The sequence below is a fragment of the Anopheles stephensi genome, chromosome 2 (genome assembly GCF_013141755.1).
Source record: "Anopheles stephensi strain Indian chromosome 2, UCI_ANSTEP_V1.0, whole genome shotgun sequence".
NCBI classification, from domain to species: domain Eukaryota; kingdom Metazoa; phylum Arthropoda; class Insecta; order Diptera; family Culicidae; genus Anopheles; species Anopheles stephensi.
In genome coordinates this window covers 62,191,284-62,210,649 of record NC_050202.1, presented here as the reverse complement: position 1 = coordinate 62,210,649, position 19,366 = coordinate 62,191,284, and the positions used below count along the sequence as shown (strand labels likewise).

At 49.9% G+C, this 19,366-nt stretch overlaps 4 protein-coding genes across 9 annotated transcripts in view; 2 read left to right on the top strand and 2 right to left on the bottom strand.

Annotated features, from left to right (window-relative positions):
* Positions 1-18,919, bottom strand: part of LOC118506643 (40S ribosomal protein S12, mitochondrial) — a 31,515-nt gene extending 12,596 nt beyond the window's left edge. Inside the window, exons 1-2 of the mRNA XM_036044031.1 lie at positions 18,811-18,919; positions 18,689-18,744 (exon numbers count right to left, since the gene is read on the bottom strand). Of these exons, the coding sequence (XP_035899924.1) occupies positions 18,689-18,740 (52 nt within the window). The 5' untranslated portion in view covers positions 18,741-18,744; positions 18,811-18,919. The remainder of the gene's footprint in view (positions 1-18,688; positions 18,745-18,810) is intronic.
* LOC118506639 (aminopeptidase N-like) lies at positions 184-3,186 on the top strand. Its single transcript, XM_036044020.1, has 2 exons — positions 184-1,568; positions 1,633-3,186. Exons 1-2 carry the CDS (start codon positions 221-223, stop codon positions 3,102-3,104), a joined length of 2,820 nt encoding a protein of 939 aa, XP_035899913.1. The 5' UTR covers positions 184-220; the 3' UTR covers positions 3,105-3,186.
* Positions 4,007-7,434, top strand: LOC118506638 (aminopeptidase N-like). The gene is made up of 2 exons (XM_036044019.1): positions 4,007-5,190; positions 5,484-7,434. Exons 1-2 carry the CDS (start codon positions 4,136-4,138, stop codon positions 7,324-7,326), a joined length of 2,898 nt encoding a protein of 965 aa, XP_035899912.1. The 5' UTR covers positions 4,007-4,135; the 3' UTR covers positions 7,327-7,434.
* On the bottom strand, positions 7,762-18,033 carry LOC118506641 (E3 ubiquitin-protein ligase NRDP1). 6 transcript variants are annotated; one of them, XM_036044023.1, is made up of 5 exons: positions 17,643-17,837; positions 11,916-12,332; positions 9,690-10,277; positions 9,444-9,609; positions 7,762-9,360 (listed from the first exon to the last, which is right to left on the bottom strand). In XM_036044023.1, exons 2-5 carry the CDS (start codon positions 12,003-12,005, stop codon positions 9,257-9,259), a joined length of 948 nt encoding a protein of 315 aa, XP_035899916.1. In that variant the 5' UTR covers positions 12,006-12,332; positions 17,643-17,837; the 3' UTR covers positions 7,762-9,256. The 6 variants fall into 6 exon arrangements, with proteins under 6 accessions (XP_035899916.1, XP_035899922.1, XP_035899919.1 ...); XM_036044029.1 differs by lacking the exon at positions 17,643-17,837 and adding an exon at positions 18,011-18,033 and having other exon boundaries at positions 7,770-9,360; XM_036044026.1 differs by having other exon boundaries at positions 7,770-9,360; positions 17,738-17,854.
* Positions 18,920-19,366: the final 447 nt, after the last annotated feature.

The window sequence follows — 19,366 nt, the reverse complement described above, 5'->3', positions numbered from 1 at the left end:
TTGGTGTAATGTCTTATCACTAACACTATCCACCCGAACCCATCGGAAGTTGTGTAACACCCGGCGCCCGCCGATTGGGCAATTGTGTAATTGAAGTTCGCTCGTCAATCAGCCCCTGAGATAGATGCTCTGATTAGCATATCGGCGTATTGTTCCGCTGGTGCTATAAAACTTGGACCGTTCTGCGCCCTGTACCTCACAGTGTCTCGCACCAGACGAGATGGTGTTTCATTTAGGCAAGAACGTTTCCCTGCTGCTGCTGGTGGTGTCCAGCTCGACGCTAGCCGTCTTTGGCCAGCGTCCAGCCGCGCACCGCGATTGGAGTGATCGTGAATTCGCCCCGGTGCAGGACACCGTAAGTCCGCGCGATGAGCTCATCGACCAGAGCTACCGTCTGCCGACCGATACCGTCCCGACGCACTACACCATCCGGTTGCACACGGACCTTCACACGGGCAGCCGTGCGTTCAGCGGCATCGTCGACATCGAGCTTGACGTGGTGGTGCCAACGGACGCGATCGTCCTGCACAACCGTGGGCTGACCATCGCTTCCGCTGCACTGTACGCCAAGGAAGAGGACGGACTGCTGGTCGAGTTTGGATTCCCGCACTACGAGCTGGACGAGCGCACGGAGCAGCTTGCGTTCCACCCGGGCCAGATCCTGCCGGTCGGTCGGTACGTGCTGACGGTCGAGTACAGCGGTTCGCTGCAAACGTCCTCCAACAGTGGTTTCTTCCTGAAGTCGTACGTCAACGATGACGGCGAGCGTCGGTACGTCGGTACGACCCAGTTCGAGTCGACTAACGCGCGCATGGCGTACCCGTGCTACGATGAGCCGCTGCTAAAGGCCGGCCACACTCTCTGGATCACGCACAGCGGCGAGTACAATGCCGTCTCGAACATGCCGGTAGAGGAGATCGTTCCGTCCGAGGAGCACGAAGGATACGTCACGACCAAGTTCGGACCGACGCCCAAGATGTCCACCTATCTGCTGGCGTTCGGTGTGTCGGACTTTGTATCGATCGAGGACGGCCAGCAGCAGGTGTACGCCCGACCGAACGCAATCGATGAGGCCGGGTTTGCGCTGGAAGCGGGTGTCAAGGTGCTGGACGCGCTGAACGAATACACGGACGTGTCGTACTACGACTACATGCCCAAGCTGACCCAGATGGCGATCCCCGATCGTGGAGGCGGCGCTATGGAGAACTGGGGTTTGGTGAAGTACGGCGAGCCGGCCCTGCTGTTCAACCCGGCCCGCAACACGTACCGTGCACGCAAGGCTATTGCCGTGGTGATCGCTCACGAGCTGGCTCACCAGTGGTTCGGTGACTTAGTTGGCCCGCACTGGTGGAGCTACATCTGGCTTAACGAGGGCTTTGCCAACCTGTTCGGATACATCGCAGCTGATCTTGCCTACCCGGAGGAACGCTACTGGGATCTATACGCCCTGGAGAACGTGCAGAACGCGTTCGGACCGGACGCCAGCGACTCTATCCGTCCGATGACCCAGGATGCGACGACACCGTCTGCCATTGCGGGACTGTTCGATTCAATCGCTTACGACAAATGTAAGTCCCGATTCCGAGCTTGTCACCAAACTTTTGTGCTCACAGTAGCTTTTTTCTGTTCTAGCTGGAAGCGTGCTAAACATGTTCCGCACGGTGCTCGGTGACGGCAACTTCCGCGCCGGACTGAAGGTTTACTTCCAGAACCGCCAGCTGGACGGTGCTGTTGCTGACGATCTGTACGCCGGTCTGCAGGCCGCAATCGACGGTACGGACGTGCTGCCGGAAGGCTACACCGTCAAGCAGCTGATGGACAGCTGGACGACGGAGCCCGGTTATCCGGTGCTGAACGTGCGCCGCAACTACGACGACGGGTCCGTGATCCTGTCCCAGGAACGTTTCTACTCCGACAAGCGTTCCCCGAACGCGAACGTCTGGTACATTCCGTACTCGTACTCCACCGCATCCAACCCCGACTTTGACAACCTCGCCCACTTCCGCTGGCTGTCGACGAAGGCCGAGCGTGTCGAGACGGGTGTTGCGGCCGATGAGTACATCGTCTTCAACAAGCAGCAGACCGGCTACTATCGCGTGAACTACGATGCGCACAACTGGCTGCTGATTGCCAAGGCACTGCAGGAGGACACCGACTCCATCCACCGGCTTAACCGTGCCCAGCTGATCAACGACGCGTTCAATCTTGCCCGTGCCGAACGTCACGATATGAAGCTCGCACTGGACCTGCTGCGCTACCTCCCCAACGAACGCGAGTACGTCCCGTGGGCAGCGGCCAACGGTGTGCTGAACTACTTCTACAACAAGCTGCGCGGAACGGCCAGCTACCACGACTTTATCGTGTACGTGGACGCCCTGCTCGGACCGGTGTTTGAGAGCTTCGGCGACATCACGACCGTGCCGGAGGACGAAGCGCTGCTGGACAAGTACCTGAAGCAGCTCGTCTCGACCTGGGCCTGCCGCATCGGGTACACCGAGTGTCTGCGCCAGACGGCCGATGCTCTGCACACCGCCGTCGAAACGAACACCCCCGTCCATCCGGACGTCTCGTACGTGGTGTACTGCTACGGGCTGAAGGGTGCCACCGACGAGGAGTACCGCTGGTTGTTCGATCAAATGATCAGCTCGGGCAATGAGGCGGAACGTTCGGTGCTGATCGATGCACTGGGCTGTGCGCAGGACCAGTCGCAGCTCATCTCCCTGCTTACCGTGGCCATCGGTAGCAACTCCGAGCTGAACAGTCTGCTGTCGGGCGAACGGTCGCGCATCGTGTCCTCGATCTATTCGGCCGGTCGGTTCGGGGTGGAGGCGCTGATTGCAGCCCTATCCGATCCGCTGCTCGCCCAGGAGTTTGTCGATCGGTTCGGCCAGGGAACGTTGAACAGCGTCGTGTCGAATGTGGCCTCGCGTACCAACAACGACGGTGAGCTGGAGCAGCTGGAACAGTTCCTGGCGGCGCTCGGCGATCTGGTTAGCCCGGCCACGGCTGAAGCTGCTGTGCGCACGGTCAAGACCAATGCGGCCTGGTTTGAAACGTACGAAGGTGTCCTGTCGACGACGTACTTTGCCGATTTTACCGCTTAAGCGAAGCGAGCGCGCAAAGCGAAAGATGCCGTTTTGATTTGAGTTTCGGAATAAACAGTACAACTTGAACACTTGAAGCAAAGTCGATAGTCGTGTCTTTGGGTTCTCCTAGCCTGCCCTTTTCTGACAGCATTGAACTTCTTCTCTATCAATTGATTCCAGTATAGATGTATGCCGGTCTTATCATGTGACTTGAATAACCCTTAATCCAGCAGAGATATCAACCGGAACCGAGGGGGTACTATTGAGCTTCACGCAGTAGATATTGCCTTCAACATATCTCGGTATCTTAAAAACGTTTGCTAAAATTAAAGCAACATTCACACACAATAAAAGCGCTTCTCCCTTATCACCAGCAGTGTGAACAACAAACAACGCATCGCGCCGGCATTCATTCATGGCGAGGAAAGAGATTAGCTCGATGCGATTCCGTAACAAACTTGCACTGCTGATCTGCTGAAGTGCTAGTAAAATCTACGATAAGCTCGTGCTTAAGCGCGTGCTTCAACAGGTGCTGCAATCGTCTGTCGTTATCTGCCGGAGTGGTCATTAAAATCTGCTTCCCAAAGATAACCCCGACCATAAGCTACTTAAACTGCAGCCAACTAACTATCCCAACACAGAGTTGTAAGCTGCAGGAACTAGTGCATAGCGGTACGGTGAAATGGCCGGTGCCATGTTACGCACGGCACATGATTCGATAATTGTTCCAGCTGTCCCCTGGCAGTACAGGGACATTTGATGGAGAACTCAGCCCCGTATTCTGTCTCTCTCGCTCTCTCTCCCTCTATCTATATCCGCGGATCGTTCATCATCCTTTATCTGTGGCGCACTATCTTATCTTTACGATGCGACCATTCGGACGGTTGGAAAATACACAATTGTCCTATCAATAATACTACTGGCCCCGATCCGGACACCGAAAGGGGCATATATACTAGACGAGGATCGGGTGCCGCCTGTCCAGTAAGTGTTAATCCCGCGAAAGGGATCGATCGTCTACCGTGAATATTGTGTTGTGTGCATCAAGGATGGTGCCACCGCGCCGTTTGCTCTTTACGCTGGGGTGCTGCCTGCTGCTGGCAGCAACTCCCACCCTTGCAGGACGTCCTGCCTGGAAGTGGCTTGCCGAACCGTCCGATATTACGCTTCCGTTCGAGCCGGAGGAACTGAGTGATGTGTTGTCCAGTGCCTCAGGCCCAAACCGTCGAGCTGTCGAGCAAACGCTCGATGAGTCGTACCGACTGCCCAACAGTACGTCCCCGGTACACTACCATCTCTCGCTCCGTACGGCAATCCACCAAAACAACCGTCAGTTCAGTGGCACCGTGCTGATCCAGATCGAAGTGCACGAACCGACGACGACCGTCACCTTGCTTAACCGTGCGCTCACGGTACAGCGGGCCTTTCTGCACGAGGTGGCCACCGGCGGTGTAGCGGGACCGCAGCTCGAACAAGTCGCACACGCGACCGACACCCGCACGGAACATCTGACCCTAACGATGTCCCAGCTGCTTCCGGCCGGTTCGCAATACTATCTGCGCATCGAGTTCGAAGGCACGCTGCAGAACAACAACAATATGGGTTTCTTCGCCTCGTCCTACCTGGACAACAGCCAAACCCGTCGCTATCTGGCGTCGAGCAAATTCGAACCAACGCACGCCCGTTCCGCGTTCCCGTGCTACGACGAGCCGCTGCTGAAGGCCACGTTCGAGCTGGAGCTGACCCACTCGAAGGATTATAGTGCGGTGGCAAACATGCCGGCGGCCGGCGCACCCGTACCCGATCCGGACAATGCGGATTACGTGACGAGTCGGTTTGAAAAATCGCCCAAAATGTCCACCTATCTGCTGGCGTTCGCTGTGAGCGATTTTTCGATTCGTACGGCCGACCGGCAGACGGTTTACGCGCGGCCGAACGTTTTCGACGAGACGGCATTCCCGCTCGAGGCGGGCAATCGCATCCTGGATGCGCTCAGCGATTATATGGACATTTCGTACTACGACTACATGCCCAAGATGACGCAAATTGCGATTCCCGACCGTGGTACGGGAGCGATGGAAAATTGGGGCCTCGTAGCGTATGGGTGAGTAGCCATGCTTCGGAGCTATGCTGTAAAACAGTCGGGTTAGCTCCCTGCTACTTTCGCTTGTGGGTAATCTCGCTTTACCTGCATCCGGCACACGAATGACACCGAGAGGCGCTAGGTGATGTGGGCTAACATACATCGTATCTCCCATAAGGCATAATGGGGATTGATCTTATCGCGCCCCAACAATCGTTTTATTGTTATACAATCGGGATAGATCCACTACTCATGATGTTTGTTTTTTTTTTCTCTCTTCTTCGCCTATCTCTCCCTCCCTCTGCTTCATGCAGCGAGCCTGTCCTGCTGTTCAATCCGGCCATAAACTCCTATCGCAACAAAAAGAGCGTTACGACGATCATCGCCCACGAGTACGCTCACCAGTGGTTCGGAAATTTGGTCAGCCCGCACTGGTGGGAGTACATCTGGCTGAACGAGGGCTTTGCCACGCTGTACGAGTACTATGCCGCCCAGCTAGCCTACCCAGAGGGCAACTACTGGGACCTCTTCACGGTGGAGGTGATCCAGAACGCGTTCAGTGCCGACGCAAGCGAAACGATCCGTCCGATGAACTGGAATGCGGCGTCGCCCAGTGAAATTGCCGCCCTGTTCGATACGGTCGCTTACGACAAGTCGGGCAGCGTCCTGAACATGTTCCGTACCGCGCTCGGGGATGACGTTTGGCGCTACGGCCTGAAGACGTACATGTCCGCCCGGCAGCTGGACGGTGCGACAGCAGAACATCTGTACTCCGGACTGCAGGAAGCTCTCGCGGCGAATGCACCCTCCCTGCTGCCGGCCGGTGTTACCGTCCGGCAGCTAATGGACACGTGGACGTCCGAGCCTGGCTTCCCGGTGCTGAACGTTTACCGTACGTACGGGGACGATAAGCAGGAAGCGATCCTCTCGCAGGAACGATTCCTGTCCAACAAAAAGCTCCCAAACACGCACGTGTACCTCGTTCCGTACGATTTTACCACCGGAAGCCAGCCCAACTTCAACCCTACTCCCGAAGGATACGCTTGGCTTTCGTCGAAGGCGCAAAAAATCTCGATCAATGCACCAAACGACCAGTGGGTCATCTTTAACCGCCAGCAAAACGGGTACTACCGCGTAAACTACGATGCACACAACTGGGATCTTCTGATCGAGGCGTTGCATGCTAACCCGACGCAGATCCATCACCGCAACCGGGCACAGCTGGTAAACGATGCCTACAATCTGGCTCGTGCCGACCAGCTCGATATTTCCGTCCCACTTCGCCTGATGGAGTATCTGCGCAAGGAAACGGAATACGCTCCGTGGACAGCGGCCGGTAGCGCTCTTACCTTCTTCAACAACAAGCTGCGCGGTACGGACCACTACGACCATTTCCTAGTGTACGCCAACCGAATCTTGCTCGACATCTATCCGACGCTGGCTGTCGATAGTGTCGCTGCCGACGAAACGCTGCTCCATCAATATCTCAAGCAGTTCATCACGACCTGGGCCTGTCGCATTGGGCACGGCGACTGTCTCACGAAGATGAAGCAAGCGCTTACCGCAGCACACCAGGCCAGCGCTCCCGTGCATCCGGACATTGCCACCGCTGTCTACTGCAATGGGTTAGCTAGCGGATCGGACGAAGAATTCGTTTGGGTGTACGAACAGTTTAAAAACTCTCGCAGCCAGGCACAGCGTACGGTGCTGATCGATGCGTTGGCCTGTTCGCGCAATCCAGCCCAGCTGTCCGCGCTTCTCACGGTGGCCCTTGGCACTGGCAGTGATTTCGATGCAATGCTCGCATCCGAACGTACGCGCATCGTGTCCGCTGTTTACGGCGCAAGCCGGGAAGGCGTTGATGCGGTGATCGATTTCCTGATGGTGTCCCCCGCACAGGTGACCGAATTCGTACAGCGACTGGGACAGTCGGCACTCAACAGTGCCGTATCGAACATTGCTTCCCGCACCAACAATCAGCAGGAGCTGGACCGGTTGAATGCGCTGCTAAACAGCTTGGGATCTATGGTGCCCGAATCGGTGGCCACTAGTGCCCGCAGTACGGTGCAGAATAATTTCAACTGGTTCACCAGTCTGGAGGGATTGGTGGCGGTGGAGTACTTCCAAAAGGTGGCCACCACACCACAGGAATTGTGAGATGAAATTTGTGAAAAAGGTTACATTGTAAAGGGGGAAAATTCCATTGTTAAACAGTATATAATGAGTTTAAACGAATACAACAACCGACGTTTTTCGTCCAGCGAATGCAATTCACCACACTTCAATTCACCACAGCTAGCGCTAGCGCCATCTACTGTTTGGTAGCGGAAGCATTCATTTTCGCTTCCGCTGGTTGGTCGATGTTTTATGTGTTTTTTGTTCATATAACAGGTTTTGTGAAGAAAGGATGGTGTTAAACTGAAAAGAGCCTTATTTGCATCCCAAATTTCACCATTGACACAGGATAATCGATATTTTTATAACATATTTAATAGTTCAACCATACGTAGCAAATGTAGTTTTCTGTAGCGGCAACTCGGAAAGCATTACAATACACGTGACAGAATTATGGAAAGCACTCAACACACATTCTTGCATTGTTTTCACTTTTTCCACGCTTGTAGGAAAAGCGTATATTCGATTTATTTCACTTGTGTTTTTCGACATTTTATTCTCAGCATAAATCACGACTAAGTTTACCACTTGAATCTTTACTCCTTACTCAACACACCACATCCATTCGCTCAACCGTACGCACACACACGTTCAACAAGTATCAATCATACTATGCCACCACACATACTAGTGCTCAATCACTCCCTCATGCCATCAATGTTCTGGTTGTCTAATTATCGTTAAGTGTTTTAATAAAGAGGTGAATAGTGTGCACTTAGTAACCTACCGCAAACATTGTTCCGCTAGTCAACGGCTACGGAGGGGGTCTCGTCGTGTTCGCACACGTTTCTTTATACACATCGAACTGCGAATCGACCACCGGAAGAACTGGTGCCCGGTTTGATAGACGTGCCGGGCGGTTCTACTCACTGCCTAACACACACACACGTAACTTATCACACAAACGCTAAATCAAATGCGCTCTTGTTTTGCCATTCGGAATACTAATTATAATTACAGTAACAACGCATAATGTAAGCAGCAGACATAACAGTATCGGGCAGCTGTTTGCAGGGAGGGTTTTGTGTTACGGCAAGCAAGCATGCTTAATGTTGTTGTAGGAGCGCTGTATAGTTCCTGAATTATACTGCAAATCTCTTACATCAGTTGGTAAAAGAAGTTTGAAAATGTTGTTCTGAAGATAAAGTAAGAAGTAAGGAAAGTAAAATGCGACTTCTTGCCTCGTGACAATCACTCAGAGACGAGCATAATTCATTCAGCGCTTAAATTTTCCATTGCCTCTTCACCAATCGTGCGCCCCGTTTTATGGAGCGATTTTTGCGTAAATCCTTTTGGTTTTTTAAATACCACTCTTCGCAATACGCAGTGCAACGCACACACACAGACCACAACATGTAATTCAATCACAAAAGTCGAGTGTGGCAGCGCGTGTTGTAAGCGTCCGATTGGCTTGCTAAATCGTCAAAAACATTTAAAGCAAATAAGAGACGAGTTCGAGTTCACTTTGGATTGCTTAAAAAACAAAAGGCTGTAAGTACCGGACAGCGCAGTTCGTACCTAATTCTGATTTCCTTTTTACATAAAGCCACTTTCTGTTCAGCTTTCTTTTTTTGGCGCGGGATGCTGCGCCAATGGGTGTGGCCGAGTGTTGGCATCCTCTGCGTGACTGAGCCTCTCGCACTCAGCTAGTAGTAGAAACGGGAACGGATTCCGGTTACCGAAATCCACTCCGAGATCAACAACAGTCGTATTGGTTGTTATCAGCAACGAAATGTTAACGTACAAACAAACACGGACGATGGGGATGGACTGTGCGAAGGGCGGGGAGATTAGTGGGCAATCCAACAGCCCACAGCGTGACTGCATTCGAGTTCACTAGATGGTCGCACATCAAGGAGGCGCCTGCCAAACGCCTTCAGTAGTTGGTGCTAGTCGACTCCCCGCCCGCTAACTATTCGATGCCATGAGCAAATATCATCACCAGCCCCGGTTCTACCATCACGTCCTCGTTCATGTGCGTATTGTCGCACTGCAGAACCAGTACCGCTTGTTTGCCTAAAATGGAAATGAATGTTAGAAGCCAGAATTCTAGTGGATTGTCTTACACTGAGCCGAGTCGTGCTCGCAGTCACATTTACCCGGAACCCTCCGACAGATGTAGTTTTCATATATCCGTCGATTGTTTTGTCGCGTTTCGAGCGAACTGAGACCACGGGGCCACCGTCGTTCGTGACAGTTTTCCATCAGATCGTCCAGTATGTGCGGTGGACAGCCAGACTCCGAAAGTGCCCGCTTGATCATGAGCTGCAAAGGTGAAAAGCGCTCGTTTACTATTTGCACGTGAGGGTGAGAACGCGGTCCCGTGTGTACAACAAACAACCCACCTGCAGTGCATCATCCGGTGTAGAGATCATACCGCCCCAGCGAGTGACCCGGGCCCTTGCCAGCCCGTTACACCATCGCATCACCTCGTCCCGCTCCATCTGGTCGGCAATGGCACGCATGGCGGGATTCGAGACGCGCATGGCCCGCATAAAATCCTTCACCAGGTTCAGCTCCCGCTTCAGCTCGTTTATCACCAGATTTTGATCGTTGATTTCGTTCTTCAGCTCGCCCATTTTCTGCTGCTGGCTGTGCACCAACGAACGCAGCTCCCGGAAGCAGTTGTGATCCTTGTACTCGTCCTTCGGTATGACGAACCCGCACCCCTTCTCGCACGGCAGTGGCCGCTTCGGATTGTGTTCGCACTCCTCGATGTGTGCGGCAAGGGTGTCCAGCTTCAACACGAGCGTGCAACCGTACATGGCATTCTCGCACGTAATGTTTAGCCGGGAGAGCAAATTGCGGAGTATTCTTGGCACAGCGCGCAGGTTGTTGTTTGTGATGGGATTTCGATCGACCGGGCAGGTCGGTTGCCGCGACAGCCACTCGGTGATACAGCCGCGACAAAACGCATGTTCGCACGCGACGGCCTAAAACAAAGGTATGGGGAAATATTATTCATTTGTTCCATTCCGCTACTAAACAGTGAGTGAAGTTGTGTCAGTGCATAGTATACTGGAAAAGATACAATTATGTTCATAATAAGCGGCAGGGACATCTCGGTACATTAACACAACATTTTGTAATTATACCGAATGCCAGTCCGAAAATCATGTCCAGGCAGGCCTTCCAGCCTCCAGGCTCCAGCCTTCCAGGCCTGTGGTGTCTTCCAGCAGATTATTACTCCTGCCTTTTAAAAACTAAATACACATTAAGTGCTATATTCCCTTTAATCTTAATTTAAAGCGTGATTTCATTCCTGGAGCTCCTATAGATTTTATTAAATTTTTAGATGTTTCGTGAAGACCACAGTGTGCTTTCAGTGTGGTCAAAAATGGTTGAATAAAATCGAATGAAATAATGCTTATTATTTGATTAAATCCCCCTCCCTCTAACCTGACCTGATATTCCTGATATTATATTTGCTTACAGTAGCTACGTAATAATTTTTGGTCATGCTAAAAGTGACTAATCTGCTCACAACATACACGGTGTTCCCGGACTGTAGCGGAACATTGGTTCGATGGATACTTGTTAACGGGCATAGATATTCAGAAAAGGAGGAGAAATAAGAATAATAACATTTCAAATAAGTTTTTACAATGTATATTATCATGCTCTACAAGCTGTCCAGTAACAGTATTAAGGTACAATTCACAAAGTTTATATCAAAGGAGTTATGATCATACAAAAATCCCACTGTGCAAAAGTGACAGGACACAGTGCTGCATACAAAAGGTTCTAGGGTGGGCCTTCTCGAGTCTTTTACCCTCTCTAGTATTATTTTGAACAAAGCTGTTCTATCTTTCTATTCTTCTGTCCTAATGCTAATGAAAGGAAAGGTTCTTTCTATCTAAAATAATATGGGTATCTAAATATATGGGTTCTATGTAAAAGGAACCCATATCTAGAGGAGGTATTATAATCTCTACCGCAACAAATGTGTGTGTTTACCAAAAAAAGTACTTGCGCCACTGTATTTTATAGCTCACGTTAAACATTCTCTACACGATTCTGGAGTAGCGCTAGCGATAATTAGTGCTCCAAATGGCATTGCTCGTTTGTTATCTTAAAAAACCGCACCCTTTTTATCAACTAACCAAAACCTGATTTGAAGTCTAAGGGTAGGTCAAACCTTAAACCCTAACCAATTCTTACATTAGATATATTCCAATGAAAATAAAACCAATTAACTTATTCAAAAGTTTTGTTTATAACAACATTGTGTTCCACTCCATAACCGTCCCTCACCGTTTTACGATCACAATCGATAATTGTGGCGTTGAAACGATACTTCCGCTGTATACGGAAGTGTGTACAGCCATATTTCGATTCGGCGCCCGGCACCGAGACCCGTTTGCGCTTCGCACGTTTGTTTGAAGCACATCATCATCAGCTTCGATCAACCGAATAGGAAATTGCCCAAAAATTGCATTTACTTTCTCTTCCGTAAAACCTCAGCTGAGAGGGAAACGGCAACACAACAAGGGCCAAAGTATCCACAACAACACGCAATAAAAAGGATGCAAAACGCATGGGTGTGATGAAAACAGTGCACGATTACTCACCTGCAGCGGTTCCTCGAGCACGCCGGAACAGATGGGACAGATCAGCTCTTCGTCAACATCACCCTGAAACCGGGCCAAATCGTAACCCATTGCTCCACACAACGGGGGGGTCTGGCGCCTCTGGTGTGTAGTAGATCGTCCAGCAAACGAAGGATGATGTTGTGTTTGTATCTGTGTGTGTGTACGTGTGGCCACAGCCGTCAGAGGCTGACGTCTCTGGCCACAACCGGACACTCGTGTTTTATATCGCCGCCTAGTTCAAGCGAGCACCACTGATTGCCATCACCACTTCCTGCCTTGGGGAAGGAACACTGCTGCACACTTCACACTTAACACCATATCAAGACCGATCGTCGATCATTGATAAAACGTTCTTCACCGATGATCCGCGGCGCACCTATCGAACACTCGCTAAAGCTACATTCAAAATAAATGAGTTGAAAGGTCATACTAATGTCCCACAGGCTTAGAGCGTCTCCAGAGAACGGCTTAATTTCCAGGCAACGTTGTTTGGCTAGCAGCAGCATCAGCAGCATCCCCACTTTCCCGGGCACCTTATCTCTTGGTGAAATCATTTCCCGAGTAACTGTGTCCCATCATTAGCACTGCACTTCCGTTAAAGAAAACTCGGCTCAACACTACAAACGCGTCCGCACACGCACACTGATCGGCGATGATCGGCCCCAGAGCAGGAGATGATTTCGGTTTGTTGCGTTTCCTCCTCATCGACGGAAGACCGACCAAAGCGAAAGAGAGAGAGAGAGAGAGAGAGATAGAGTCCAGAGCATTGGGGTGGCCGCCGTAGGTCTGTAGGAACGTCGGAACGTCTTCTTCGCTCTTTGCCGTCAATACCTTTTCTTGTGCGCGATATCTCGATCGAAACGGACGGAACCCGCCACCACCACCACCCGAGTACGATCGCTTTCCATGGGGGATGATGTGGGGAGGCTTGCTGCTGCTCCACGATAGTAGTGTGTGTTGGTTGTTCCGCTTCACTCCATTTTCGCACGTTCGCACTCGAGCCAGTGGCCCAAAGAGTTCATTTGAAATGCGCGTCCACCGAACCTACCCTCGGCGGCGATGGATGGGGTGGTTTCGCGTGCAGTGAACGCGCAATGTTGATTTATACGCTTTTCCTCCTTTATCTGTCTCTCGCTCTCTCTCTCTCTCTCTCTCTATCTTTCTTTCCTCGCGAAGGCCACGGAAAGGGACTGCGCGCCCACAGGAGCTTTATCCCGCTAGTGGCTATTGCACCCGATGGCGCTGCTGCTGCTCAACCAGATCAAGCAGATCCTCTCTACCTCTTCCTGTTTCGAGCTCAGATCGATCCACGCATACACACAAACTAGTGCTGCCAACCGGCCCGGGTCTTTTGACTTCATTTTCTGCCGTTGGCAAATTTTTGCTGTTTGCCCTCGTGTGTTCCCTCCCCCTCGGCTGCCGTTTCTTTTCCGTTTTACCGGTTCATTCCTTGGCCGTTTCGCGCGATTCAGATCACTCTTGCTCAGGTGGTGGTGATGGTGCCTCCCCTTTTCTCCCCCCCCCCCACCCACGAAAGTTTCCAGCGCAACTGTCGATATGATGAACTGGCGATCGACCGACACACATGGGGCGACGAGAGGTCCCTTTTACTGTTCCGCGAGCACGGCCGGTCGGTTGGTCGCTCAGAGTTCCTCCCATTCGTCGACCGACCAGCAACAGCAGCAGCAGAAGAAAAAGCATCAAAATGCATTAATGAGCAACATAGCTGCCTTCGTGTCCCTTGCGCATCCTCCCTCCCTCTCGGCCTTCCCTCCCATGCAGGTGTGTTTGTGTGTGTGTGTGTGTGCACAGCTCCCAATCTTCCCGAGCCGCAGGCCCGCTAGTAGTAGTAATGGGGCTTTTTGTTGTGTGCTGCTCGTTTGGGGCTTTATTTTTTGCCAATCTTGCTACAACAAAAAAAGGCATACACATGCGAAAGAGAATTAATACCAAACAAAGATCAAGTTTCCTATCCCCGCGATTCGCGCGCGGCGAGGTTTGTGGGCCGCGACCTGCAGACGGGGCAGGTGGGAGCATTTATGTTTCTTCGTGCCTTGCGCTTCGTTCCCGTCTTGTGTCGAGGAGGAGGCGAAAATTTTGCACACATTCGCCAGTCGGCGACCTGTCCTTTCCTGGTCGGCCGACCTAAGTTTGTTCTTTCGGATGTGTCGGAACGGTGATCGTTCATAGGCCAGGGCCCGGGCAGGAGGGAGGAGTTGGGATGTCGTCGCTTCGATCACCCTTCCATCACCATTCTGCTGATCTTCTACAATACAGAGACAGCGATACCAGTCCCGTCCCGATCGTCAAAACGACCTTTTTTCCAAAATAAAACTGCTCCAAGTGGCAAACACGGCGGATGCACATTCACTCACGTATCCACTACACACCCCAAATACAGGGTTGCAACAGTCAGGTGGGGAGAACGGACGGACGGACGGACTCTGACTGAATTTCGACCAAACGGCACAGTTTGTGCGACGTTTGGGTTAAGGGGTTAACGAGACACCGTGGTCGTTTCTCATAATATGTTTTTTAACTTTGCCATTTTCCCACCGGCTGCTGTCTCTCTCTCCTCTCTCTCTTATCATTTACATTTTAACCCTGCTCATATTCGTTGCCTTTGGTCCTTTTTCTTAGATAAGTGAGGGGCAGAACGAGGCAAACTTTTACCCAAATGATTAATTTATATATATTTATGTAATTACACACATATATGCTTCGAACAAAAAACGACTCAGCTGCAGGTTTTGAACCTTTAGGGGGAAACAGTTAGTCAGCTGTTATCATTTTTCGTGTATATCAATAGCAAAGCCATTCCTACTCGAAAAACCTTCCAAAGGGTTTGGAATATTTCCGTTTGTAAATTGCTGTTGTGTTGTTCATTGGATACTTTCATTTCACTATCATTATCAAACAAAACCAAAAGCACAACGTATTGTTTCTTGTAAACAGAAAACACAAAAAAAACATCATCCGCTTGGGATCGGCACGCTTGGGTAGACTTCAAAGAAGGCTCCTCTAAGGAGGTGGCGCTTCTAGCCCCAGCATGTGTTGTTTGCTTATTGAGGTAGAAAATGCACAATCTAATCAAGGCTTTCATTTGCAGCCCCGAGCGATTGTTTCCTTTAACGGATCATGCACACCCTCCTGCTTCTATCTAAAACAATATACGCAACTTAAAGAATAAATTTTGAGCCCGCTAACATTTCTTTGTAGCTTTTCTGTGCAGCAAATCGTACAACAATGCTTGAAAGTTTCCAAACAAACAGTTGCGTTCCATAAAACAGTAAAAGCACACACACGCTCGTACTGCTATTAGTAAATGATTTCATTTGGTTCGTTTGACCACCACCATTTGCGCTCCATTGATCACGGGCAGCAGGCAAAAGCAACCTTACCAAGTGAAACAGAAAAAAACTTGACTTACAACTAACAAACGCCGGGGCGTTCGCGATCTCAATCTGCAACTCTTGCTATGACCAATCTTTCTCTACCTCCCAAAGGCTACGCTCTGCTCTGCTTACCCTGTTGTCCGTTTTTGCCTGCGCTCGTAGGTCCCTCTTTCGTCCCACACAAATGTGCGTGTTTGGCCGGGCTCAAACTAACAAAAAAGCCGACCGACAAAAAACAAGCCCCCCCACAACCACCTAAAAGCACCGACGATCGTGAATAATTTGAGTGCAAGTATAGTGTGCTCCATCCACGAAACGCCATCCAAGAGCGACCGACCATCCAAGACCGATCGAGGAGCGACCTTTCGCTCGCGCTTTTAACGCAGCAGCGAAAGAGACATCTTTTCCCCCTTTTGGTTTGCCGCAACGATCTGTAGCAGCAATGAACTGAAAATGGAAACGCCAAATCTACAACCACCTAATCAAAACATCGAAAAACGGGTTACAAACAGCAAAAACCTTCTCCAGTCGATAGGAGATTTTTGGCAGCTCAATCCTTTCTGGTGTTTCAACACGCAGCCCGTAGTGCAATAAAAAGGGAAGCCCGATCTATCTATGATCAAGATTTCGTATCCCCACGCTGGCGCTCATCGGCGCTTGCTTGTTCTGGGGGGTGTCGTGGGAGGCAAATGATCGATAGGAGATGAGCTGAAACGAGATCTTCACGGGCGTCCCCTAAGAGATGTTCCTATTCCATTTGTTTTAGTGTGCAAACACAGGACGCACGCAAAGGGGAAGAAATCGCACAACCGCCACCAGTGCTGCCAAAGGCCAGACCTCTGGAAGGGACTTTTTTTCTCTATCTCTGTCTCTCTCTCTCTCGATGCTGCTGCTTCTTCATCGTCTTGCGATATTCGAATCCTTGCTGTCTGTGCGTTGGCCTCATTTCGCATTACATGCTCACTCTTGTTCCGATCACGGACAGGTGAAGGGTTGTGTTCCCGGGTGGGGAACAGTGTAGTAAGAAGCACTGCTCTTTGCAATTTGCAACATTTTGTGGCGACAGTTTCACATTTACTGCCGCTGCCAATATTTTGTGGCTTCATCTTCTGGCATTCTGGAAGAGTAACGGGATCGAATGCAGCGAAAGGAGGAATATGCTTCTTCTTGGCTTGGATTTCTTTGTCTCTTTCGTCGCTGCTGACCAGCATGGTAAGTTCAGTTCACAACGATCTAGTAAAGCTGGTTTCCCTTCATCATTTTTTGGATCTCTACGGCGTATCTTAGTCTTCCTAAAATTCAATTGGAATTAATGTAGTAGAGAGGGCAATCATATACCGATGGGACTGACGGCGTGTGTTTGGGTGCACAGATTCATGAACCGATTTGTCGTTGGTACCCGGTTTTAATGATTGGCCGTCACGCGTCGATGTTCGGTTCGCACACCTGTTTGAATGCACTTTCGGTTCGCCCCCGTCGCTGCACGCATGCACCCATTGCCGATAATTCAACTTTCGACACTTTTCGTTTTCCTTTCTTCGTATCGCAATTATCGCAGTACTCCTGGCTCTTTGACGGTGGCCGTGCCAGTATCGCATTACGGAGAAGGTTTTGCCGACTGACTCTCAAGCGGTGTGTATGATGTACGGATATTTGATGCGTTTTGCCACCCTTCTGTGCTGCCTGGGATGAGATAAGGTGCCGGTTCGATGGAGATTATGCTGACTCGCGCCTTGCCTTGGAGCAACACAACGTAACTAATCGCACTGGAAAACGCTCACTTGGATGAAAACAAGAAAAAAGAAACGAGGCCTGTGACATTCACGCATCGGTCTGGCCGATTTTCACTCAACACACCGCGCCACACACTGCACACCATGGGCACACGTACAAATGCACACAAACACACACACACACGCGTGCAAATGTGTGCATACCACACGACTAAACCACAGTGAATGTTCAAGATTTGTGTTTCTCAAAACACTTCCAAAGACAGACACACTCGCATTTGTCTGTTCTGCTCTTGAACGAAGAGGGAAGAACACATCAAGGGCTACCGACATAGAGCAGCCTTGCCTGCTCCGTTAACCTAAGCCACCACAACAAAACGTGCGCTAACGACTGTGAAGGCTTATTTCTCAGCCAGACTAAACAGCTGCCGACCACCTAATTCGCACAAAAACCGAAAACCTTGTGCAAACCTTCGGTGTAGCATCAAGAGCACCACACTTCACTCACTCCTCTGCACGCTATGCCTTGAAAGGAGGATGCGTTTATGCACTTGGCACGAGCCGCAGCGGATAGCTACCTCTTAGCGCAGCAAAAGCATCATTTTACGATTAACACACGTACGGCTTTACGTTACACGAATAGTGTGACCGTTTCGCGAACGATTTACTTTACTGTCGAACGTCTGTTAGCAGCGAAGGAGTAAAATATGAACCACTTCTGTTTAGTGCTGTAGGGCAGACACTTTCTTTCCGCACGACAAGCGATTGTGGCTCCTACACCCAGGCGACACAAGCACCACCAGGAGGGGCTACGAGCTTACAACACGCGTGTGCTAAATACTCGTTTAAATTATCAAGTTTCATAGCTGCAAATGAATGTTTTGCCAAGAATTGTTCTAAAATTGAAATTTCATAAAGAAATCACGATATTAAATGCGTTCCACACATTTACTTGCACCCGATACACTCTTTGTTAACAGCTTGTATGTTTGGTTAACAAGGAGATATTTGGCTGTGTGACCTGGGCCGACCAGGTTTTTTTGTTTACTTCACTTGACAGAAAACAGACGTCAGACGGGAGTACGTGCCGCATTGTACAATCGCCTGGATGACGAACGTGCTATCAGAAAACTACATTTTATATGCTACTGGTTGATTATTTTACACTTTATATGACGCTTTATATCATGAAATACAATAGATGTATTGATAGAAACAGATGTTCGTAATATTATTTCAATTTCGCGGCACGCAAGACTGTACCAAACATGGTGTAGGAGTTGGACCAACTGGATTTTGATTTTTTAATAGTTAATTTTAATGTGCAGTATGTATAAAACTTCTATGCCTACATATTTTCTATGCAATCAGGTTATTTGCATGAGTTAAATGGTATAAGTTGCCTTCCAACCTTTTCCTATCGTATCGCTATTTGACGAGCAAATGAAACTATCAGTGATGCATTTGGCACACCTCTAATTTACCATCCTAGAGCTTATGTTGCAACTATTCGATGCTAGTTTAATGCAAAAGGCATCGCAACAGACACGGATAACGATTAACAATTGGTAGGCTGGTTACACAATCTTCCAAGCACCATGATTCCTTACAAACTAGCACTTACCCTCGCCGGCAATCGATTTGGTAAGGTTGAAGGTTTGTCGCAAGAAATTCATTATCCTAAAACGAAACCAAACAAACTCATTGTTTTTCGTACTTGACCACAGCCTGAATGGGTTACATTACCGGCCTAATGTTGTGATTTACACCCGGGAAAAAAAGGAAAAAGTGCCGAGCAACTTCTCCGCACGCAGCACCCGCAAACACACTGTTTTGTTTTGATATTTCTTGTCAAGAAATAAACCCTCGATTTGCTGCCATAAACGCCAAGACAGACGGTTTTCGAATCCAGGAAAGAGAATTCGAAGTTAAATTCGAAATAAGGCCGCGCTCTTGAATTAAAGCGGTTTTTGATATTCACAACGAAAAATGAGTGTAAAGTTTGGGAGATGCTACGATTGGATTGATATATTTTATTCATAAAGAAGGGACTTTCGATAGATTTTAAGGAACATTAATCAATTGCTATGCACATCCTCGAAGCATACAAATCATCCAGTAAAAATAATTTGCTTTTCGTTTCCTCGTTTCGTTTGATGTCCAGCTGAAGCAAAGTTAAAAGAAAATCTTTTAATCCAGCATTAGTACAAGCTAACGCACGGTCAATCAGGACCTGTATCCTGTCGCCCGCCCAGAGCAAGACCTACAACATGCGATGCTTGCTCTCTTTTATGCTAAGGCA